We start from the raw sequence: 24,843 nt of genomic DNA, 5'->3' as shown, positions 1-24,843 counted from the left end.
AATCTTTCCAATCAGATCATTTTCTATGGCAAGATACAGGTATGAAAAGTATAAAGTCTCTTCTGGTTAGAGGTCTTAGTTGAGGAAAAGAAAGGTTGGGGGATTGAAAGATTGGGGTTGTAATGAAATGCCACTGAATCTAGGATAAGGAAGGAAGTAGAGGAGGTTAAAGTGTAAGAGATAAAGGAGATGTTTTCAGCAGATTGGAGTTTCTGATAAAACTCTAAGAGCGATGGTACCACGTTTGAGCAATGTGGGAGGAAATGGTTCAGTATCCTGATACACACTAAAAAAAAAACCAGTTTTTAAAAATAATAATAATAAAAAAAACTCCATCGAGGACTCAGGAGATGGATTCGTCAGTAAAGTGTTTGGCACCAAAGAAGAAAGGCCTAAATTTGGATACTCAACACCTAAGTAAAAAGCCTAGTGTGCTGCACACCTGTAATTCTACCGCTTGGAGAGGTAGCGACAGGAGGATTTCTGGAGCTTGCCGGTCAACCACTCTTGCTAAATAGATGAGCTACAGATTCAGTGAGAGGCCTTGTCTCAAACAAACAAACCAAAAACCAAAACCAAAAGGAAAGGAAGGAAAGAAACCCCAGGTTTTGACTGGGATTGGAAATCGGGTGTAAGGCTCAATGTTAATTGAATCTTAGACTCTGGATCAAGGAAGATGATCAGAGGGGAGAAAGTTAAACCACGGAGGTGTACGCATAAACTGATAGGTTCACTATAACCAAGCGTCGCAGAAGCAAGGCTTTTTTGTGTGTGTTGTTGTTTTGCTTTTTATTTTACAAGCGGTGCCAGGATTAGTCACATAACCCCTACTTTTAGAAACCGGAGGAAAGAAAAATTTTAACTTTGGTGATTAGGGCGGAATTGAGGATGGAGGTGGCGCTCCAGGGGTTGCAGCAGCCCCTGGAGACGGGAAAAATCTCAGTCTAGAATAATTCAGAGATAACCTGATAAAAAACGGGAATGCTTAATGAAGACTGGCTGAAAGATAGCACTCTTAACCCCTCTCTTTAACTTATTGCAAAGAACGTCCAACCTCCGCAGCCAGAAAGCAGAGTGGATGTAGTTACCCTGCTTTTTTTTCAACTCCCCGCGAAAGCACTCTCACCGGACCGCCTCTGTGTCTGCGCTCTCCCATTGGCTGACGCTTCCGCCCGCCTTAAATAGCTTCCGCCCACGGGTTTAACCGGAGGGCGGACCCTAGGAGTCACTTCCGCCTCGTACCCCACCTCCCACCACCTCCTTCCCTTTTTAGCTGCTTCCGGCCTCAGGCCCCGCCCCCGTCCGCGAGGCCCCGCCCCTGACTGCCCCTCCCCCGCCCGAGGCCGATGGCCCGGCCCCCGCGGCACCGCTTCCGGTGTGGGCCCCGCCCCGGCTGTGGCCCCCAGCTGCGGAGAAGTCGGAGGCTCAGCTGCTGTGCCGGGGCCTGAGCGGCTGCCTCCTTCCCAACCGGGAGCCCGAGCTCGGAACGCTGCGCATAGGTGAGCTACGCGGGTCTGGGTTCTTTCAGCCGCGGCGGGAGCGGGGCTGTGGCAGGTGGAGGGGACCGAAATGGGAGGCGAGGCAGGTGTGTAGGGGAGACGCGGGCCAGCGAAGCGGGGGGACCGCTGAAGAAGAGTGCGAGCGCCGGGAGGAGCCCTATCCTCCCTGTGCCCAGAGGAGTGATCTGAGATAAAGAGATGGGGAAGGTAAGGGACCCCCGGGGAACCTCAGGGCGAGCTTAGGTGGAGTTGGGATGCTTGGAGAAGAGCCTGGAGATTGGCAGAGAGGGTTTGGTTGGAATAAAAGTGATAGGGCTCCATTGGGAGGGGGGGTAAAGAATGGACGGAGAGGCTCAAGGGGGTCGGTCGGGGACGGAGCTGCTGGAAACGAAGGTAAGGGAAATGGTCAGCAAGGCCGGGCTCAAGCGGCAAAGCAGTCCGTTGCGCTCCGTTTGGAGGTCCGGGAAGTTTAGAGGATAGAGCGAGGGCTGAAGGGATGAAGTGGTTTAGATTTCTGAGGCGTAAATTCTCTAAATGTTGGTAGTATTGTTTAGATTATTGGCTGCTTAGGGTTGGGATAAGATGGGCTCTGTTCTGGAGAATGAGCCCATTGAGTTGCAGAACCGAGTCATTTCTTACTAAAGAAAGAGGCTACGGGACACCTCCCCTTCGGCTGAGAGCAGCCCTACCGAGAAGATGGTGCCAACCAGACAAGAAACGTTTGTGCACTGACTGGCAGGAGTTGGTTGAAATACTTCCATTGTGTTGGTTGACGTTAATGATTATATGAATATTTTTAAATCACCAGTGAATTGCTTGTTACTCTTTTGTGTGTGTGTGTATGTGTTTTGTTTCTGTATTTTTATCCCCAAAGTGGCTTTTTAGATGAATACTTTTGCCAACTGGGTGTAAATCCTTCAGGCTTTCTTACGGAATAAGAGCTAAAGCAGAATGAAAGTATTGCTGCAGGCATAACTTACACTTTCTAAACTGCTAAAGAGGAAGTACGGGCAGTAAGAGGCAAATTGGAATTTGAATCTTTTAACCGCCTGTGAAAACTACAACCGAGTGCTTCTAAGAAACAAATTGAGGATCGTCTAGCATGACTCTGGTTGTTTTTTGGTCTCCCCCCCCCCAGCTTTAAAAATTGTACCCCGATAAGCATGTAGAAATTTACAGATCAAAGCCATTTTTCTTGCTGGGGATTACTTCCCCCGTGAATATTTGAAGATGCTGAGGATTTCATTTTCTTCTTCATTTCAAGATGCTTTCACCCCATCTTCCAGCTCAGTCCTAAAACACTGGGACAATGCAGATATCAAGTCCCAACCTGCACAGGGCAGCTTCCCCTTTCATGTGGCAACAAAATTGCACACCCTGGTGCCAGTCCTCTTCACCCTAAAATTTACTTTGGCATGGTAATCCATTCACTTCGGAAGACTTGTGAGAAAATATAATTTAAGTGAGGCTTGTTGAAGGTGGGAGCCTGAGAAGGGTTAGAGGTGGCAGGGTGTGAAAGGGGTTTGTGTTTGGAGACGGATTGGTAAGAATGCAGATAAACCTGCCCCCAGAATACTTTGGGACTGGAAGCCTTTTCTTGCTGTATTCATCAAATAAATATAGTAGAAATGAATCAGACAGAAAGAGGATGTGAGGAGATTTACTTGTGGTTTATAAAAAATGTAGCATTGACTTGTTTAGGCAATATTGGTACCTGTTTCAAATTAATTAACTTTAAAATCTCCAGAGGAATTCCCCCCCCCCCCCCCCCCCGTTTGTTTTTGAGGGAAGCTTGCAATTTGAGACTCTTGCCTCCTTGCATGTTTCTTTCTTTCATGTTGTTGAAACCGGATTCTTTTGGAGGCTATAATGTCCACTTAGCCTGGTTCAGTCCACTCAACAAACTAGCTGGCAATTTGATCTGGGAAATTTGTGAAGTTTTAAACCAAGAGCAGTTTGCTTGATCTTGCTTTTTCCGTCAGAAAAGTCATTCTGTCTATCTCTTATAGCTCTGTGTCTAGCTTGAATAGGAGTCTCCTTCTCCAGAGAGTCTGGGAAATATAAGCCATATTCTTTCTTTTGCAGGCAGACTATTCTTTGCCTTTGTAATTTCAATTTTCATAGTTACTACAAATTCTATAATTCAACACCTGTACAGTACAAGTCCAGTAGATAACTGTTTGATAAAGTAGAGAGTAAGAGAGATACGAACTCAGTTGTTAGCAGACTTAAATGTTTTCTGGATTTCCTTTTTTTAAAACAAAATGTTTAAATCTACCCCTACCAAGATTTGCCCCCTATTTCCCCTCTTAGATCCTGTTCTCTTTTTTGTAACTTTTCCTCCCCACGCTCCAAACAAACCCCTAGAACTTACTCATCTTGAAAGTCAGGTTTAGGAGCATTTAGTATTCAGAACTTTACTGGAGAAGAGACAATCTTTTATACCTGTTTTACATAGTTTTTTCCCCCTTCTTTCTCCCTTGTGGTTTTGGTTACTCACTTAAAATATAGACCCAGTGTGCCTGCTGGTCTGTGCCCAGGTTGAGAGCCATGCCAGTCTGTGGGTGAAGTCTGAGACAGTAATGGAGCCTCTGCAGCAGCAACAAAAGCAGCCACACCAGGCTCCTCTACAGATGGATGCCAGAGAGAAGCAGAACCTGCAGACAAGAGAAGCACAGTTGCTGTATGCCCCCAAACTAACCACCCAGCCTACTCTCCTTTCTGTCACACCTGGGAGACCTTCTGGTAGCCCTGTTCTGGGCCCCTTAGCCAGAGTTACACCAGCCACACCAGTGACCCAAGTATTTGAGCAGAGCAGCATCAACTCCGAACCTGAGGAAGAGGAAGGAGGTCTGGAAGACGAAGATGGAGATGATAATGTTGCAGAGGTGGCTGAGAAAGAGGCCCAGGCTGCTTCCAAATATTTCCATGTCCAAAAAGCAACTCGCCAAGACCCCAGAGCAGCACCCATGTCCAGCCTGCTTCCAGCACCTGGACTCCCACTACAGGGACAACAAGCTAAAGAAGACCATACCAAAGATACTTCCAAGGCCCCACCTTCCATCCCCACAGCTGGGCAGTCGAGCTGGAATCTGGATGAGCAGCTTAAGCAGGTCAGTGTTTCTGCTATAGGAGGAAGGCCATTGTTCTACCTAGAGGTCAGTCACAGAGGGTGCTGGGTGGGCAGTAGCTGGGAATACACCTTTTCACCCCATGTCACTGACCTAGATAGAAATAGTCTGAAGTTTTTCTCTGCATTTGTTTGCTTGATCTGAGGGTGTAGTTCCATGATAGTGTCAGGAGCTAGATTCAGTCTCCAGGACCACAAAAATATTAAGTGATGGTTCTTTTTATTAAAGCATTAGACTGTACAAGTTACTGTTAATGTGTCTGGTTTGTTCCAAGTTTCTGTTAAAGAATCTTTCCTCTATTTTTTTTTTAAAGGAAGAATGAGGTAACAGCTGTGTTTCATTACAACTATCTAAAAAACAAAGTGGCTGGTTCACACTTGTAATTCCAGCACTTAGGAGGTGGCAGTAGAAGAAGCAGTAGAAAAGGTTGGGTGTGTTAGTGTATACCTGTAATCTTAGTACTTGGTAGGTAGAGGCAAGCAGATCTCAGTGAGTTCAAGCCTAGTCTGAATACTAAGTTCCAGGCCAGCCAGGACTACATGGTGAGACCTTGTCTAAAAATTTTTAAATAATGAAATTTATGGTTCTGATTAGTTTTCCTAGTAGGAATGTAGAATAATTTTCCCTGTTAGTTTTTTAGCTCTAAGTAAACCCAAGATCATGTTTTTCGGTTGTTTTGAAGTTGAATATAGCTGCTAAAAAGCACTTCTGAATATTTCTCAACAGAGAGCATTATAGACATGATTCTGTTATTTTTTTTACATCGTCTGGTTGAAAAGAGGGAAGGGAGACCTCAGAATTCCCTTTCTACTCAAAGAAAGTTGAAATTACTTCCAAACATGGTTGAATATTAGAGTCAACTGTAGGGGTTTTACTTGTTTCTTTGGAGGGCACTGCTAGGGAGCAGCATGCAAGTAGGAAGCTTTTTATAAGGCAGACCTTGGAGTCCTAGTAATTGAATAATTTTGGAGGATAGGCCCTAAGGATGGATCTCTTTTCAACTAAGCCTTTGTCTTTATAATTTCCTTGTGACCTACACTGATGTTTTCCAGTGGTCAAAATATGAGAGTAATGGTAAATTCTTCCAGGGTGGCTTGTTGGTGCTATAGACAGGACATTCATGATAAATAAGGCTACTAGTACCTAGATATTCTGAGTTTACATATATACTGTCTCTGTAATCCAGTGATGCTACTTAGAAGGCATTTGTGAATATGTATGGCTTACAAAAGGGCAATTGCAAAGTCGTAGTTGACAAGGTCCTTTGGAAACTGAAAAATAAATAGGCATCTTTGTCTCAAGGAGCCCTGTGCAGTTTATCTGAGTTTTATACAATAGCGTCAACAGCGGGCTCTAATCCCATCTCTTCATGTCTGTTCACTGATATTTTGATAGCATTTTAAATTGTTCTGAGCCTGTGTTTTATCAATTGCAGATTGAAAATAATGAAGCTAAGTATGGTTTATATTCATAAGCTCTAAATTTGTGAGGCTGAAATAGGAGAGTTATGAGTTTATTTCTCAAGGACATTGTAAAGGAAGAGCAAGTGAGCCATGTGAATGCCTGTCTGGTGCCAGGCATTTGGCGGATGTGTTGCACAAATTGTCTTGTACAATTGTCGTGCCTTCCTCTTCCATGTCCTAATGGGCATCCCTCTGAAGCAGAGAAGGCACTGGGAGACACAGATCACCCATGGGGGGTACCTGCAGCGCTAAGACTAGAATCAGGATCCCAGCTTCCACGACAGCGGCACCTGGCCACCAGCCCAGATCTGCCTTCTGGCTGATTTCTTTGGTTTAGTAAAACATCTGTGAATTGCCGGCAGCCCCTGCATTGCTGTGTAGTTGGCACCGTTCCATGGTGGCCGCTGAGTCAGCTCATAGCAGGAACCGCCCTGACAGCGCTGGGAAAGTTCAGACCCGAGGCGGCTGCTGCCCCCGCCTTGGCAGCTGGCCAGCCTCTGTGTGTGCGGTCATTCCTAGAAAGTGCAGCCGTGTGTGAGGAACAAGTGGAGCTCCAGAGCCTGTCTGTCTTCAGGAAGTGCAGCAGGTGTTGAGGTCAAGCCATTAGAGCTTTGAAAATAGAGACTCTTCAGAACTGGCGTGTGCGTGCACACGTGTACGTTGTGGCAGAGCGCCCAGCCCAGCATTCTGTATGGCAGCGGCCCGTGGCTGCACAGCTCAATGGAGGCTGGCTGTTCCCAGCTCAAACTCTTTGAGTTCATTTAAGTTTCTGAGGCATACATACTAAATATAGACTGTTTGGCAGAACACCTGCCAAAAATGGTTTCATAAATGCCAGAGTAGCTAAGGCCTAATGCTTCATTCTAAATTTACCTTCCTTCTGAATGTAGAAAAGAATCTTTCTGTCTGGGAGACTATAACAATGTCTTAAAACCTTTGATGACTACTTCTTGTTTCTCTTGTAAATTGAGTTTTTCAGTTTGGTCTTTGGGCTCCTCCTTTGCTTTGTTTCTATTGTTTTGTGTGAGTATTAAATTTTTACTGCATTTTATTGATTTTGTGTGTGTACATGGGCATATACATGCCGTACTGGCATATGGAGGTCAGAGGACAACTTGTGGGAGTCAGTTCTCTCTTTACACCATGTGGGGCTCAGGGATCAAACCCAGGCCGGCTTAGTGGCAGGAGCCTTTACCAGATGTGCCATCCTCCCCACCCTCTTCCCTTGTTTTAAACTTTGCTTTAATTAATTAACTTTAAAGTTTTACTGCGTGTGTGTGTGTGTGTGTGTGTGTTTGCGTGTTTGCGCATGCACACGTGTGTTGTAGTATAAGTAGGTATATGTGTAGGCATGTCTCATGCAGAGGTCAGAGAATAGGAGCCAGTTCTTTTGGTCTACCATGTGGATCCTGGGGATGGAACTCAGGTTGACAGGCTTGGTGGCAGGTGCCTTTGCTTGCTGAGCCATCTCACTAGTCCTTAAACATGTTTTTAAAGAAGTAAGTATTGTGCTTGAGGGCGTGTGTGTGTGTGTTTATGTTGAGTTATGCTTTGGACAGAAGACTAAAACCATAGCTCCGAGAGAGCCTGTAAAGACCATCAGACCATGAGGCTGCCTGGCTGATTTTGTTCTTCAGTCTTTTGTTCTCTAAGTAATTAACTTTTGGAGAGAAGAAGTTAAGTAGCACTTGTTCCAGCAACAATTCAAAGACCTTTTACAGTTGACCCAAGATCTTAATTGTTAATGAGTTATAGTGTCCTTTATTCTAAGTAATCAATTTGGCAGAGTCTTTGTGCCAGGGCTGTCAGCTGCAGGCATGTCTCTCCTCAAGGAGCCAGATGTCTAGCAGTGCTGCTGCAGCCTCAAGGTAGGGTTGGTGGCGGAATGCAGCGACCTAACTCTGTCCTAAGTCAGCCAAAACCCTACTGAAGCTGCTCTGGGATGCAGATATTCTAAAACAAATGTTGTTTTTCAAACACTTATATAAATAGCAAAGTAGAAGAGGTGATTACCCCCCCCCCCCGTACAGTATAGTGTAGAATTTTCAGAAAGTTCTACAGGCGTTGGTGAGGGGCTAGGCAGTCATTTGCAAATTGAAAACCTTAAGGGTGGCACAGTTATCCTTTGTTTCTGAAATCCTGTTCTTACAGCACATAGAGTCAGAATTACCTCATAGATTCTCTTCTCAAAGAAAGCCTTGCAAAATATTTGCTTCTAAGGCCTGGCTCATTCTCTGACACCAGGGTGATGGGAAGATGGATAATACTGTGGAGCCCAGCATTCTAAAATCCGTCAGATTTCTATGGGCAGAGTAAATAATTGTAAAACAAGACAACAAAGAACTGAGTGTTCCTTTTCTCAAAGGAGATCACACAGCCAACTTTGGGGGGGGGGGGTGGCTCTTAGGGGTGGTCTTCTCCTGCCTGAAGAGTGGGTGTTTTTGGCAATACAGACTTTGTTTTGAGCCCATAGTGGAACTAGTGGTTCCTTCCACAGAATAGGAAGATGAGGGATAGTTTGATGGGCATGTGGGGGCTAGAGTTTATATGTCTGGTTTTCTGCTTACTTTGCCAGACACTTTGGTTACTCTGTGTGGTTTTGCATTGCCAGCTCAGTACAAAGCACTGAAATTTACTGGGGTTCATTGCCCAATAAAGATTGCCCCCTCCTCAGTCCCTTGTGTTGTACAAGGCTTTGTTCAGAGTTGCCTTCTAGGATGGAAGGGTCTTATTTCAGAAAACTTTCAACTGAAGAAATCCTAACCCTTCTTAAAGCTTGCTGATCACATGTTAACGAGAACAGGGTATTGCCAGTTCTGCACATCTGGGGAGCTGTTTGCTGCATCTTCAGCCTGTGACAGCACCTCTGCAGGATAGATGCCAAGATAGCTCCAAGGCAGATGGGAAGGATCATTTAGTTTGATGTGCGCTGGTAGACAGAAAGGAGCATGACTTGGTTTAGAGTTAGTTTGTTTAACTAAATTATTGAATTTGTGTGCAGTTAATGAAGTGCCTATTAATGGCATACAGAAAATGGAAATGGGGCTCGAGTGTGATTCAGTTGATAGTGTGCACACATAAACCTGAGCTTGATCCCCAGCACTCCATAAATGACATAGTGACACACTTCTATAATCTAGCATCTGGGAGGTAAAGGAAGGAAAATCAGAAGTTGTAAATAATCCTTGGCTATGTGGTTGAGCTTGAGGACAGGCTACATGAGACTTCGTCTCAAAAAAAATCAATAGTCCTGTCTTACTATGGTAGATTAATTCCTGCTGGGTAATTAGCTTGCAGTGTGGCATCTGTCTTTTTCTTCTAATGCTCTGGCAAACTGCTCTCCGGGATCTATCTATCCCTCTAGTGTGTGGGCCCATTAGTAGGCCTACTGTTCTGGGCACATACTTGGTAAGTACTTCATGCAAAACATTTGAGGGGTTTTGCAAAACTTGTTTAAGCTGTTGACTAGAAAGAAAAGGTAGTAGGCTCTCCCCATTTTCTCTGTAATGTGTCTTTATGCCCCCCAGTATCTGGAATTACGGTCTGTCTAGATCAGTGGCTATCAGTTGGAGCTGATCCTTCTCTACTGCTTGACGCTTAACAGTGCTGTTGTGCCTGTATCTGGAAGCAGATGTGTGCTCCTAGCTTCTAGTGAGAAGAGCCATGAAGGCTGCCAAACATCACACAGAATTTAGGACAACATTTACACACTACTGACAAAGAATTGTCTTAGTGAAAGTGGTAAGGTTGAGAAACCCTGCTGTCCTTGGTTTCCTTAGGCAGAACAGGCTATGCTTTTAAAGATTGCTGTCTGTGCTCTACTCTTAGCAGCTGAGGAGTTTGACAGCCTTGAATTTTCTTCATTTCTGGTTATTTTTGCTGTTGCTTGCTTATTTATTTATTTTTCTTTGCTTTGTTTTGATTTTTGAAACAAGGTCTTTCTGTGTTTTCTCTCTCTCTTTGGTGGTTTTTCAATTAATTAATTGAGATAGGATCTCACTGTGTAGCTTTGGCTAGCCTAGAACTTGCTATAACTTGCTGGCCTCAAAATACAGAGATCTACCTGCCTCTGCCTCTTGAGTGCTAGAATTAAAGTTGTGCATCACTACACCTGATTTAATCCCATTTTTAGTGTCCATTTTGAGTTTGTGTCCTTGGGTAGTCATTACAATGAGCACACTGTACCTGTGAGAGTTTTAGGATCCACACCTTGAAGTCTCTTATTTGCCTCCTCTAGCCCAGCCCTGTGTACTATCCATGATATTTATGGCAGTTTATGAGAGAGCTTGGTTGCCCTTCCAGACAGTCTTTGTTAACCCACAAAGATTAAGGCAGATACTTGACACACCTGTTACTAGCAGATTTGATTCTTAGGTCAGTCTTTGAAAGACAGGAGGTGTGGATCTAGATTCTAGCTCTGTCACTTGTTTATTACAGTGCTTTGAACAAGCTCTGTAACTGCGCTGGACCCAGGCATAGATCTCTTCCAGAGGTACAGTAGCTCTCTCCCACCATCATTGGGCTTGTTTTGTAGATGCTACAAAGGTAGAAGAAAAATAGAAATATGAATGGTCTTTGTAAAATGCATATAATGTCCAAAGGCTCTCATTTTTAGTTCTTACTGCCTTGGTAGGTAAGAAGCTCAGTAAATCCTGGATACTACTCAAGGAGAGTTTCTTTAGGTTTTCTAGAACTGTGGCCAAACATAAGTATTCAAGAGTCCTCTGAAACCTTGCAGGCTTGTGGAAACGTAAACCATGTACTTTGCTGTGCTTTTCCTGTTAGCATAGGGATTAGGGATATGTGAGTGTTACTGAAGTGGTAGCTGGCTTAGCTTGCTCCATATTCCCCAAAGACTAATCCCTCTGCATGTGTCCAAGTCCCACTCTTCTAGACTTTCAGGGACTTGCTCCGTCAGTGAAGACTTCTGTTTCCTGACTCTTTAGATGCTTCTCTTCTGAAGAATTCTCTGCAATTAAACATCATCTCTCAAACTTTAAAACCAACAAGCAACAAAACTGTAGTCTTCAAATTCATACATTATGTGATTGTTTAAAAAACTTTGAGGTTGCTCTTAAAGAAGGCCTGTACTGCACATCTCCCCAGGCACAGTTTCTCGTAAGACTTGCACACCTTACATTTCGTTTTGTCACACTTGCCAGGACACTCCAGCCAGATCCCTGACCTTTCGTTTCTCTTTGCTAAAGTTTCTAATGGCTGCCATGTTGCCTGGTCTAACTTCCTTGACCTCATTTGCTATTTAAAAAGAGGGTTGGATCATTGACCATTTCCTCCTTGAAATTTTTCTTCTTTGTGCTTATTTTCCTTTATTTTCCCTATAATGCTTTCTTTTCACCTAATTCTCCAGGTATTGTTCTAAGCCTTCTCTACGTCATCCTTGGGAGACTCTTGTATATTTGTAAATATATGAATGAGACATATGTTACTTGGATCTCTGTTCCTAGACTGATACTAGTGTATCTAACCCCAGCTGACTGGTTAACATTTCCAATCATATCCTACTCACAATGGGAACTAGTGATGCACATCTTTAACCCCAGCACTTGGGAGGCAGAGGCAGGGGATCTTTGAATTTGAGGCCAGCATTGTCTACAAAGTGAATTCCCACATAACCACAGCTACACAGAGAAACCCTGTGTCAAAACACCAAAATAAATAACTGAATAGAATAGCTGCCCTACTCACATCTCAAGTTTAATACATTTAAAGCAATTAAAAACATTTAAGACTATCCTAGAACTCATTCTGTAGACCAGGCTGCCTCTGCCTCCTGAGTGCTGGAATTAAAGGTGTGCACAACCACCATCCAGTCTAAAAATATTAAAAAAAAAAATAAAGAGATAAGGTCTTAAGTCTCAAGTAGCCCAGGTTGTTCTCCAGCTTGCTATATAGCTGAGGCTGCCCTTGAACTCCTGATCCTCCTGCACCCATTTCCCAAGTACTGGTAAAGCTGAACTCTTAGTGTTGATACTTTCCCTACAATCATTTTCTCTTTGTTTTTCCTTCTCAGAAAATGGACTTGTTAGACACTTAGTCCTCCATACCAGAAACTTTGGAGTTGGGTTATTTCATGCCTGCCCTTGTCATCCCCCAAACTTACCAGTCTTCTCATCTGAATATCTAGAATCCTGCCACTTGTCTGCTATCACCTACCTGTCTCCTCCAAGTCTTTGCTCACCCCACTTTATAATCCATTCGACATAGTCTATAATGATCTTCTAGAAACCAAATCAGATTTTGTCACTGTTTTAATGTCCTCTACATATGTTGGGTGTTCTAATTATAAACTTCAAAATCTGCGTGTCTAAAACCTGCCTCATTATCTTTACCTTGACGTCAGTAGTCTGTCTTGTCACCATGCACTGTGGCCTTTGCATATGGTGATCATCCTGCTTGGGCTCTCTTGCCAAGCTCTTTCTCTCCTTCAGTTCATTGTAACTGTCATTTACTCAGAAGTCTTATGCAGATCTGGTTCTCTATGTATGCTGTTATTGATCATTATGCTTTACATATTTTATGTTTGTATTATTAGTTCGTTGATGTCTAATTCTTAGGCTAGATCAGTGGTTCTCAACCTTCCTAATGCTGCGACTCTTTAATACAGTTCCTTGTTTGTGGTGACCCCGGACCATAAAATTATTTTTGTTGCTACTTTGTAACTGTAATTTTCTACTGTTATGAACTGTAATGTAAGTATCTGAAATGCAGGATATTTGATATGCCGACCTCTGTGAAAGGGTTGTTCAACCCACAGATTAGATGAACCACCAGACTAGATAGCCAATTCCACGAGGACAGGACCACACTTATTTTGTATTCCAACAGACAGTATAGTCATGGCGTAGTAGGCACTCGATATTTTGCTGCTTCTGCCTTTGTTGACGGAAGCTGCGTGTTCATTTCCTGGCTGCCCAGACCCGAAATAACTACACAGAAACTATATTAATTTAAACAGTGCTTCACCTATTAGCTCATGCTTCTTATTGGCTAGCTTTTATATCTTAAATTAACCCATTTCTATTATATTTTACCATGAGGCTCATGATTTACTAGCAAGGTTCTGACTGGCGGCTCACATCTTTATCTGCCAGATGTTACATGGCTCCTGGTTGACTCCGCCTACTTTCTCCTCTGTCTGCTTTGAATTCTCTCCTTGCCCTGTTCTGTGCTGCAATAGGCCCAAAGCAGCTTCTTTATTAACCAGTGCTATTCACAGTGTACAGAGGGGAATCCCATAATATATCTTCTTTTAATTTACTCTGCTTTACTTGTTCTCATTTATTTCACATTTATGTGAATGGTTCCATTTTGTGCTTATAGGCGGTAGGGGGTGGGTGACAATGTTAAGTGTCTGCCTCATTTTTTTTTAACCTTTCTAAAAATTATTATTACATTATGTTCTCTGTTGGGGAAAGGGGCTCATGTAGAAATCAGGGGACAGTCAGTGGGAATTGGTTCTCTCCATCTACCTCGTGGGTTCTGAATATCAAACTCAGGTCATCAAGCTCCGAGGCAAGTGCCCTTACCACTAAGGTATCCTGCCAACCACATATTTTTTTTAAAATAGATTATCTATTCAGGGTAATTTTTATAGCAAAATGAAGTAGAAGGTATAGTGATTAGTGTTCCTCCCCATCCTTTATCACTATCAAATCTTGCACCAGAGAGTACATTTGTTACAATCAAGGAAGTTACATTGACACATTATTATACCTGCTTCTATAGTTTACATTAAAGTGAGTTCCTTTTTTAAGAAACTCTTACAAAATAGATTTTGTGTGCATGGGTGGGGGTCCAGATATACACCTCCCATGGTAAATCTCTGGAGGTCAGAGGGTTAGCTTGCTAGATTCCTTTCACTGTGTAAGTCCCAGGGATCAAAATTGATCATTAGACTTAGTGGTGATCACCTTTACTCTCTGAGCCATCTTGCCAGCCTTTGGGATTCATGCTTACTGTATTTTCTATGAGCTTAACAAATTATAATGACCTGTGTCCACCATGATACAGAACGACTTTGCTGCCCTAGAAGTCATGTGTTGCATAGCCTTCATTGTCTGTGGCCCTTTTTCTTGAGGCTGATATGATCTTCTGATCTTACTTAAATTTGTCAGTTTTATTTACACAAATTTGTTTTAAGCTGTTGTAACTTAAACACATTTTCTAGAATTCTTGTTATTTACAAATACATCTTAGGCTATAAAGATTTTTCTTGAATCTATCTCAGTTTTGCCTTATTCTGTACAATTTAGTCCTTGAAAACTAGCATGCTTTTCAGTCTCTGAAATTTAAGATAATCTGTCTTAGCCTTATGTATGATTAGTTTCTATAAATGTCCTTGAAAACAATGTGTGTTCTCTATTTGATAGATAAAGTGTTATCTTTTTCTATTGGATTGAGTTTGTTAATTTGCATTTACTTAGGTCTTCCTTATAGTCTAAGTTTTTTGTATGATCAGGTTCTGAAGAGCTTAATTAAAATATTCTAATACAAAATTGGACCCTTTTGTTAGTATTTGTGTTTTTTGTTTGTTTGTTTGTTTTGTTTTTTCAAGACAGGTTTCTCTGTGGCTTTGGAGCCTGTCCTGAAACTAGCTCTTGTAGACCAGGCTGACCTCAAACTCACAGAGATCCGCCTGCCTCTGCCTCCTGAGTGCTGGGATTAAAGGTGTGCACCACCACTGTCCGGCAGTATTTGGTTATTGGGATTGATACATGTACATGTGTTTCTTGTTTCTTTTAAAATTCGGAGCCTGTGCAGTCCAGGCTAGTGGTGTGCCACAAAACTACACATCCCAGGTCTCACATGTGGATCTGTTTTCACCCTCTGGTTTTGTTTTGATTTAAGAATGTCCCCTTTTGATTTTCTCCATTCCTGAGTTCACTTACTCAGTTGTAGTCTATTTATTCTTTATCTCTTATATATGGTTTTAGAAACTATACTTTATTTTATTAGTTACTTTTATTTTTTTGAGATGTGGGTCTCACTTTTGCCTAGGTTGGTCCCCAACTCCTACGTTGAGTAGGGCTCCTGCCTTAGCCTTCTGAGTAGCTGAGATGATAGGCATTTTTAGAATTATATCTATTTAGAGTGTGTGTGTACAGATACATACTTTAGTGTACAAGTGTAGTTCAGAAGTCAACTTTGTAAGATTTAGTTCTCCATTTCTACTATGTGGTTCCTAGGAATCGAACCAGGTTGTCAGGTTGGATGGCAATGCCTAAACCCACTGAGCCCCTCCTCCCCTGTGCATTTACCCCTCCCCCCACATTTTTATTGTTACTTTTAGATTGCGATTTGCATCCTTTATCTTTTTAGCAAACCATAGTACATAAGCAATTTTGATATTAACCTCTGACACTCCAGTTCTGTCTTGGAACCTCTTGTGGTTTGTACTTTAGTTCCAGGTTTTTTGTTTGTTTTGTTTTTGTTTTTGTTTTTGTTTTTTGAGACAGGGTTTCTCTGTAGCTTTGGAGCCTGTCCTGGAACTAGCTCTGTAGATCAGGCTGGCCTCGAACTCACAGAGATCCGCCTGCCTCTGCCTCTGCCTCCCGAGTGCTGGGATTAAAAGCCTGCACCACCACTGCCCAGCTTAGTTCCAGGTTTTTTGTTTGTTTTGTTTGCTTGTTTTTCTCCAATATTTTCCCCTTAACAGTCAATTCTTTATACTTACCAAGTTTATGTATTTTTTTCTTAGCACTACTTGTATTCTACTCTCTAGCTCTACTTTCCTTTTTATTTCTTTACTGAGTTTTTAAGTTTGTAATAAAATTAGCTATCCTAAGTGGAAACATTTCTTCATATCTCTCTTGACTTTGCCCTTTTGTACTTTGTTCTTAGCTCTTTAGATCCTGAGTCCCTACACTGACCGTTATTTTGTCTTCTTTACCTTGTTTTTCTTGTCGGAGAGTGCAGTGTATTGTGAGTCTGGTTGTATCTTTGTAAATCTTGGTTTTTAAGATTCTACTCAGCTATTTTGTGGTTGACAATAGTATTCTAGATTTGCACTCTCTTTCGTCTATTCTATTTGAACCCTGTTCTGTACCATAAGCCTGATTTGCAGTCGTTTCCTCTCCTTCCACTACCAATATATTTTTTTTCTTGGGCAAGTATGTGTGTTCAGGTGTATGCTCTGGTGTGTGTGTCATCCACAGGAATACTGGCCAGTAAACCCCAGGATCCTTCTGACTCCACCTCTCTACTTTTGGGAACACAAGCATGTGCTACCACACCTGGCATTTGTGTGTGGGTTCTGGGGATCAAACTTGGGTCCCCAAGCTCTCAAAGCAAGCGCTTGAAGATATGTTTATCTATATATATTTGTTCTTTTTTTTTTTTTTAAAGACAGGGTCTCTCTCTGGGTGGTGGTGGCACATACCACATAAAGCTGTGCACCACCACCGAGCTAATTCCTTTAATTTTTTAAACTATGAGAATCTTGTTAAAACATTTTTTGTTATGGAAACTTTAAGCATAGAAAAGGGAAAGATATTGCTTAGCTTTCTTCCAAGTATCTATATTTGGCCATTCCTTTGATACATGCTTTTAAATTCGGTTGCATGCCTTTCCTTTGTCTTGTCCTACATAAGAGTTCATTTCCCCGTGTGATTTGCTGGTTTTCTTTGTAAGCTCATTTTGTAGGGATTTATTTCTACTTAGGGGTGTTTTGTTTTCTTTTCTGGAGCTCCACCTGCTTAGATGCTTGCTTTGGTTTGGCTGGTGTGGATTTGAAGTGTATATGCCTAGGAAGAGCTTGACTTCCATTGGGTGCTCTGTGGTGATGGCAAAGTTCCATGCTGCCTCTGACCTGATGTGCAGGTTTGCCAGGCCCAAACTTTCAAGATTTCTTCCTCTTACGTAGTTACTTCAATTCTGGTTCTTGACATGCCTGAGACCTGGAACTTGAATTCTAGGGGTAGGGGAAATGATCAAATCCCAATCCTCACCCCTGTTAAGAACTATAATTGGGGTCCCCAGCTATGGCAATACCCTTTAATCCCAACATTTAAGAGGTAGAGGCAGGCAGATCTTCATGAGTTAAGTTTGGCCCCCTAGGATCCACATGGTGGAAGGAGACACGGGTCAAGGCTCACATGCCCCCCCCCAACAATAAATGTATACAAAGTAATAAAGATAATTAGAAATAAAATTTAAAAATTAGTTGGGTGACATTCCTTCTTTAGCCCTCAGCTTTAGCATTTGTTCCTATTTCTACTTGTGAAATCCTTTCTTGATTTCATGCTTAGCTCTGTGTAGGAGGTATGGAGTTAAATTTCATCTAGCATTTCTATAGGTTTTTTTTTTTTTTTTTTTTTAAAGAAATGGGGGAAGTGAGGAGAGTTCTACATTAGATCAGCCTTACTGCTAGTGGTTTTGTTTGCTTCTTTTTTTCCCCTGTGTTTTTTAACAGTTAGGATATTTTGACCTGCTCTATGACAATTACTGTCTTATTTCATTGAGCTGTGTAAGGTAAACCCTGCCATTACACCCATTTGTTCTGTGTTATTGACAGCTGAGGAAAGAAGGAAGTAGGCTATATGTGGCCTCACCAGGAGGAGCTGGGCAGTGAACCCAGGCAAGTCTGGCTTGCAGCCCTTTGCTCCCTTCTGAGAGGCGTGGTCTCTCAGTGCTTTCATCACTTCAACAGTAACTTTGTTGTCTGGAGCTCAGTACAGTGCTTGTATGATAGTTGCAGCACTTTGGGTTCAGTCCCCAGCACCATGTGAAATGGGTGTGTGGTGTCTTGAATTCCTCAGAAGCTAGAGGGCTGATAGTTCAGTGTCATCCTCAGCTCCATACTCCATTCCTAGACTGCTTAAGATCCTGTCTCAATAATCAATCTACATAATTTCTGTTTTTTTCCTCTCACATTGTAGGAGTCATTTGGGCTTATTTTAGGAAATATGAAAATACACAAATTTATAAAGAAAAGATACGCCGGGCAGTGGTGGCGCACACCTTTAATCCTAGCACTTGGTAGGCAGAAGCAGGCAGATCTCTGAGTTTGAGGCCAGCCTGAGCTAATTCCAGGACAGGCTCCAAAGCTACAGAGAAACCCTGTCTCAAAAAATGAAGAAAGAAAGAAAGAAAGAAAGAAAGAAAGAAAGGAAAAGAAAAGATACAATAAGCTACAAACATACAATTTAGATATAACTGTAAATATTTGTGGTATTTTCTTTGTATTTTAAAGGAAAATACCTACTGTAGATGTATTATTTTATATACAATTTTGTGCTCGGCTCTTATTACCAAAGAGTCTGCAAAATATTTATTTTTTAAATAAATGCTAAAGTGTCATTTTTAAAATTTAATTAATAGTGGTACATGTTAGATTTCAGACCCAGGACAAATGGCTGAGGTGCTTATTTAACATATCAAAGTAGACCTGGCCACTAGGTTCTCCCTTTATCCCTCAATTCCTGCCTGTTACAGGACACCCCTGGCTGAACTCTCCAGCTCAGGGGGCTGGGCTACTCTTCCTCATATAATCCAGCCATTTTGGTTGCCTGCTCTCTTTGTACCTTTGGCCTCCTGGCTGCTACACCTGGTTCCCCTCTCTCTCCTCCCCCACACGGCACAGCTCAGTCTGGACATGTCCATTCTGGACTCTGCCTCTGGCCATGCTCTCCCACCTGTCTACAGGAAACTTCCTCTATCATACCTAGCAGCGGTCATGTTCCTTTTCTTTTTCTTTTTCTTTTTTATTTAGTACACACTTTTAATCCAGCACCAGGGAGACCAAGGTGGGTGGATCTCTGTGAGCTCAAGGTTAGGCTGGTCTACAGAGCAAGCTCCAGGTCAGCCAGGCTTACAAAGTGAGATTCTGTCTCAATAAAATAAAATACAATATTTAAAAATTTGAGACAGGATGTTACTGTAGGCTTTGCTGGCCTCAAATTTAGACTCCTCCTGCCTCTGCCTCCCCAAGTACTGGGATTACAGACTTGAATCATCGTGTCTATCAGATATACTTTAAAATGTTTGAGAAGGAAAAGTGACAAATAGTTTTAAAAGTGAAGTAAAAGTCAGCAGGACTTTGGGTGGTTTCTTGGTAAATCTATACCTTTTCAGATTTTTAAAAATCACTATTTGTTTATATTTCAACAAAAACAAGAACCCCATGTATTCTACTTCAACTTTCTTTTTTCTCAATACTGTGGCTGTCTTTTATGAATGTTCATAAAACAGGTTTTTTGTTGTTGTTTGTTTTTCAAGACAGGGTTTCTCTGTGTGGCCCTGGCTGTTCTGGAACTAGTTCTGTAGACCATACTGACCTCAAACTCAGAGATCTGCCTGCCTCTGCCTCCTGAGTGCTGGGGTTAAAGTTGTGTGTCACCACTGCCCTGCTATGAAGCTGTGTTTATGCATGGCTTCTTGTTTATTTCTTTTGTAGTAATGTAGATTGAACCTAGGTCTTGGTACATGCTAGGCAAGCTCTTTTTTTAACCACAAACCTACATTTCACCCCTTACTTATGCTTTTGTAGTCACTTATTTTAGAATCAAATAAGTACAAAACTGCTTATGAATAGGTGCTTATGAAGAACAATTATAGGAAAATTCAGAGTACAAACTTAGAGTTCAGAAATTAACTCGAAAGGCCAGAGAGATGGCTCAGTGGTTAAGAGCACTTGCTGCTCTTGTAAGGGCTATGCAACCATGTCGGGTGGCTCACAGACCCTGTAACTTCAGCTTCTGAATCCGCTGTCCTCTGTGGGTACTCACACAAATGTGCACATATCTACACAGACACATACACATAAATAAATAATGAAATAAAAATTAACCTGGGCCTGGTAGCTCATATTTGTCCTCCCACTATTTGGGAGGTTGAAACAGGAAGATTGAAAGTTCCAGCCCATTTTGCTACAAAAGAACTCTGACAAATAAATAAGAGAGATTTAAAAAAAAAAATTTATAAGCTGATGCATGATAGTTTTTTTTCCACTTAAATGTTTGCTTTGTATACATTTAAATTGTGTTCTATGAGACCTTCAGAGAAGTTTCTAGCCAGGCTCCTAATCTCTTAGCTATTTCTCCTGTTACATCCCAGTTTCCTCACAGGCTCTGCAGCTCTGAGTAAGCTCTGCCCACGTCAGCAGTCTTGTCAGAAGCACAAGGAATAGCTCAGAGGTTGGAAAGGTCTGTAGTGCTGGGTTCCACAGAGAGGAGCCAGCCTTCCTCCCAGACCAGGCCTGCCTTGCATTTCACCATGCCTTGGCATCGGGTCCTCTCATGACCAACTTTGCATTTCCATCTTTCTCCCTCATTTTATAGAAACACCTCATTTCTACCAGCCTTCCTGATTGCATGGGGTGATTTTGTGTCTAGATGAGAATGTAGGATCATTTCTTCTTTCTCCATCCTGCTCCCTTCCTGCTGCTTAATCAGAAGTCTTGCTTGGCTCTTTTTCCAAGCGACTGAGTTTGAATGATCTTTGTTGCTAGTGGGAGGTGAGCAAGCTCTTTCTGGTTCCTGCTAAAGTTACCTGACAGCGGAAGGTGAGCATCTGATAATTATAATTCCAGTGCTTCCAGGGCTAGAGTGATTTAGTTAAGAGCAGTAATCCTGATCTTATCAGGAGGGTTTTGTAGTCCAACAGTGTAGCTTCTAACAGTATCTGTTTGACTTCCTGGGGCTCCTTTCTCCCCTTAGGATTCCCCTGTAATCCTGCCCCTTATCCTTCTGTGTCTCATTGCTTCCTGCAATCAGTTAAAAGAAGGAAGAGAGCAGGAGTGCTTTTCTTTTCTTCTTATAAGGGTCTAGAAAATGGAATTTTAACACTGCAGCACCACCAGCCAGGCCACCAGTAAAGCTGTCACATACATGCCACATATAATTCTGATCCATGGATCTGGACAAAGATAGGTAGTTATATTTTGCTTATCATACGGGAAAAAACAGCCATGTTCAACCTAAATACTTAGATAGGGACTATATTTCAGAGCAATTAATTGGTATCCAAGAGATTGAGATCAGGCCTTTGAAACCTGGTGATTTTGCTAATGACTACGTTGAGGATCAGTTCCTAGGAATTTGCCTAGATCCTTGCCCTTGGGGCTCATATCTATTAGATTATAGAGTAGACAGGAAATGCATTGCCGTTTTTCTTTTCAGAGAATGCTCAAGAATCTCCTAAGAGTTACCAGTTTGCGCAAAGGTGTTAAGGAAAGAAGTTTTCTTCCTTATTTATTTATTTATGACAATTTCTTAGGTGTCAGAATGGAGACCCCCCCCCCCCAAGTGAAGAGTTGGTAGTAGCTTCACCTTTTTACTTAACCCTATGGAAAAGGGTTAGTTTTTGCCTTGAGGAGAAGTGAGGAATGGGAACTAAAATTGCTTTGGACATCTGAGCTGTGCTTTAATAAGATATTCCAGGTGGTCAAGGAGTAATCCTAAAATAGCCTAGATACTTAATTGCTTTTAAAGTCAGGCTCCTGTCTCTGGGGAGGTAGGGCTCTGAGGAATGCAGTGCTGGCTCCTGAGGTCTTAGAGGCGTGGTCTGGTGGGGTTACTTCCCCCAACCCCCAATCCAAGTGAAAACAAAAGCCAAGCCTTTTTGGGTCTGGAGGCATTTACTAATATTTCACCTTTTTTCCACACTTGGCAGTAATAAGCCTTTGGCTTCTGCTTCTGTAACCTGGCTTTCTTCCTAGCTGTGGGATTGGTATTGTCACCCCATCCCCTAGACAGTGGTCTGTTTTCATTAGTGCTCAAAGGCTTCCTGCTTGATCCCCCGCCTGGCTTCTCTGTTTGCACAGGACCATATTTCTCTCCCTTAAGAGTTCAGTCATCCTCTCTTTTATCCCCGCAGCCCATTCAAACTGATTCTCTGAGTTGCCTGCTTCTTAGGAAAGTCATTTCCCCTGGTTCTGTTGCTGCTCCCCTCCCTAACCCAGGTTCTCAGAGTTGGTAAAACCACCCACTCATCATTATTTATAGAAACAATATATTGGCATTATAAATCACCACTGGGAGGGGACACTAAAAAGATATTTTATAAATGAAGAGAATTCAGGCAAAAGCTGAAAGACTAACTGTGTGAAGGAGTTGTTTCTGTGGTTATTCTGTCCTCTCAGTGTGATCCTAAGCACTAGTCTTCACTACTGGGTTGCGTGACAGAGAGCATACAGGAGGTCTTGACACATGAATTAAAAGTTAATGTGGGGACTAGAGAGATAGATGGCTCAGTGATTTAGAGCACTGACTGTTCTTGCAGAGGACCTGACTTAGAGCCACCTGCAAACTCCAGTTCCAAGGGATCTGCTGCCTACTTCTGACTTCCAAGGGCTCCTCCATGCATATGGTATACATATAAGCACACATATACACATAAAATAAATACTTTTAAAAAGTTAATGAAGGGCTAGGCGTGGTGGCACATGCCTTGAATCCCAGCACTTGGGAGGCAGAGACAGACAGATCTCTATGAGTTCAAGGCCAGCCTGAAACTCCGTTTCAAAAAAAAAAAAAGGTAATAATATGGTAATAATATGTCAATGGCTTGACAGTTAATAACACTGGCTAGTCCTCCTTTTTTTTTTTTTTTTTTTTTTGAGACAGGGTTTCTCTGTGGTTTTGGTTCCTGTCCTGGAACTATCTCTTGTAGACCAGGATGGTCTCGAACTCACAGAGATCCGCCTGCCTCTGCCTCCCGAGTGCTGGGATTAAAGGCGTGCACCACCACCGCCCGGCTTGGCTAGTCCTCCTTAGACCAGGGTTCAATTCCCGGCACCCACATGGTTTCTGACAAACATCTGTAACTCCAGTTACCAGGTTTCTGACCTTCAGGATACTAGGCACGCATGTGGTACAAAGACACATGTAGGCAAAATACCCTTACACATTTTAAAAAAGAAACTTTTTAAAAACTCATAAATTTAAAAAAAACTCAAATTCAAAACAAACCTTCTAGACATAAATGGGGTTTGTTTCATGTCTCCCCACGGTGTTGGGAATTGAAGCCAGAAACTAGCATGAGCATTACCACTAAGCACATCCTCAGCATAGACTGTTTGTTTAATTTCCATCTCTCTACATGAGACTCTAGCATATCCGAGGAGAGCAGAAGTTTATATATGAATGAATAGAACAGAAAAAACCAAAAAGTGAAGGACACCCACACCCCCAGCTCCATTACATGTCTGTACATCCATATGGATAGGTTATATTTTTCCAACAAAAAATAGTTCGTTAAAACTATCCAGAATATTGATTTTATCTTACTTTTTCTCAGTTTAGAAACCCTCCCCACTGTTCTCAGTTCAGAGTTTAAATTTTCCCCTGGTATTCAAGGCATTTCACAGACTGTTTCCACGTTAACTATTAGATTTGATGTACTTACATCCTCCTGCCAAAACATGCCTTGTTTATCCTCTACCCCAGTGCTCATTTGAGCTATAAATCTCCCCTCAGTCCATATTCCTCAAGGCCACGTTAACCTCCAGATCTGAGCCTCAACCTTCTGCTTCCCAAGCATTTTGTGGTTTGGCATTTGTAGCTTTACTAAGTGTATATTCAACTTGTTTTTCCAACTCCTTGGTAACTCTCTCAGTGCTGGCGACCACTTTTGTTTTGGAAAGCAGGGGAGCTATTCTCAGCAGCTTGCTCTACCTGGGGTGTGTTCTCAGTGAAATCTGGAGTGAATAAATTCATCATCGGATCTTTGTTCTACAAAAGAAGAAAAAGGCCACATGGTCCAACCCTGCCTCATGTGAGATCCCAAATCCTGAGATCCCAGATAGTCATCCAGAACCAAGCTGCTGCTCACTTCCTAAGAAGTCTTTCTCCATTGCCAGGTAGTTCTGATAGATAAAGACCTTCATCTGTAGACCTGAGAGCTTCCTGGGCAGTTCTTCCCAGCTGCCTTACTTTTGCCTGCTGGGACTGAGGCTGGCTCCTCTTCCATAGGCAGCTTTTTAGATTTTCAAAGAATGAATCTGTTTATTTTCCCTCTGCTTTTCTAACCTTCTAGGATTGAGAAGTTGGAGGGCCAGTGTTTTAATTTGAGTAGCAGTCAGGTAGCTTAAGACTTTGACTTGTTTTATTTTGAAACCTTTATATATACATGCTAGGTGCCACATTCCTCTGGTCTCTAAAATGTAATCTCCTTTCTCTTCCTCCACTTCCCTTCTTCCTGGTCCCTGTCCCCCTGGGGGAAAGAGGGCCATCCTAGAGTAGCTGGTCTATTTTGGAGGTAAAGATAAGGTAAAGGTCTTCCCTTTTGGGGAAAGATGTCCCCAGATACCTTTCCAGGGCAAATGAAGGTGATTTTTGTTTGGCTGAAATAAACTCAGTGAGAGAATCAAGAATAAAAGACCCTCCCATTAAAAAAAAAAAAAAAAAAAAGACCTTCCCATTAATGAGCCACTCGGGCCATGATTTAGCCTTTCTCTAGACAGACTTTCTCTGTGCTGATGTCACCAAGCAAGCCAGGCAAACCCAGCACACTGATGCTGCCAGTTCGGAACTGTGAGACCTTGTTTAAGCCCCCCCCTGCCCCCCCCCCCCAGTCTTCTTTCACTACCTTTTTGAAGGAATTTAAAGGCAAAATAGTCTGGTTTCCCTGGGGAAGACAGTTGAATGTGGGTATAGCAGCTAAAACTAGTCTTAGGTGGGTATTTGGAGACAAACTGTCAGTTTCCTGTGAGCTCCTGGTGAGATCAAAGATGTTAAAGGGGATTTCTGAAGTAAGAGGAGGCTGTAAATGACAATAAGTAACCACTGGCTA

The 24,843-nt window shown here is 42.4% G+C and overlaps 1 protein-coding gene across 1 annotated transcript in view; it reads left to right on the top strand.

The window, feature by feature from the left end:
* The first annotated feature begins 1,422 nt into the window (after nt 1–1,422).
* Arid3b (AT-rich interaction domain 3B) overlaps nt 1,423–24,843 on the top strand; it is a 46,604-nt gene continuing 23,183 nt past the window's right edge. Inside the window, exons 1-2 of the mRNA XM_041647778.1 lie at nt 1,423–1,499; nt 4,011–4,612. Coding sequence (XP_041503712.1) covers nt 4,082–4,612 — 531 coding nt within the window. The 5' untranslated portion in view covers nt 1,423–1,499; nt 4,011–4,081. The remainder of the gene's footprint in view (nt 1,500–4,010; nt 4,613–24,843) is intronic.

The sequence above is a fragment of the Microtus oregoni genome, unplaced genomic scaffold (assembly GCF_018167655.1).
Source record: "Microtus oregoni isolate MIOR12 unplaced genomic scaffold, Mior012 000233F_ref0000075, whole genome shotgun sequence".
Lineage (NCBI taxonomy): Eukaryota > Metazoa > Chordata > Mammalia > Rodentia > Cricetidae > Microtus > Microtus oregoni.
The sequence above is the reverse complement of the archived record's forward strand: the minus strand, read 5'-3'. Positions and strand labels throughout refer to the sequence as shown.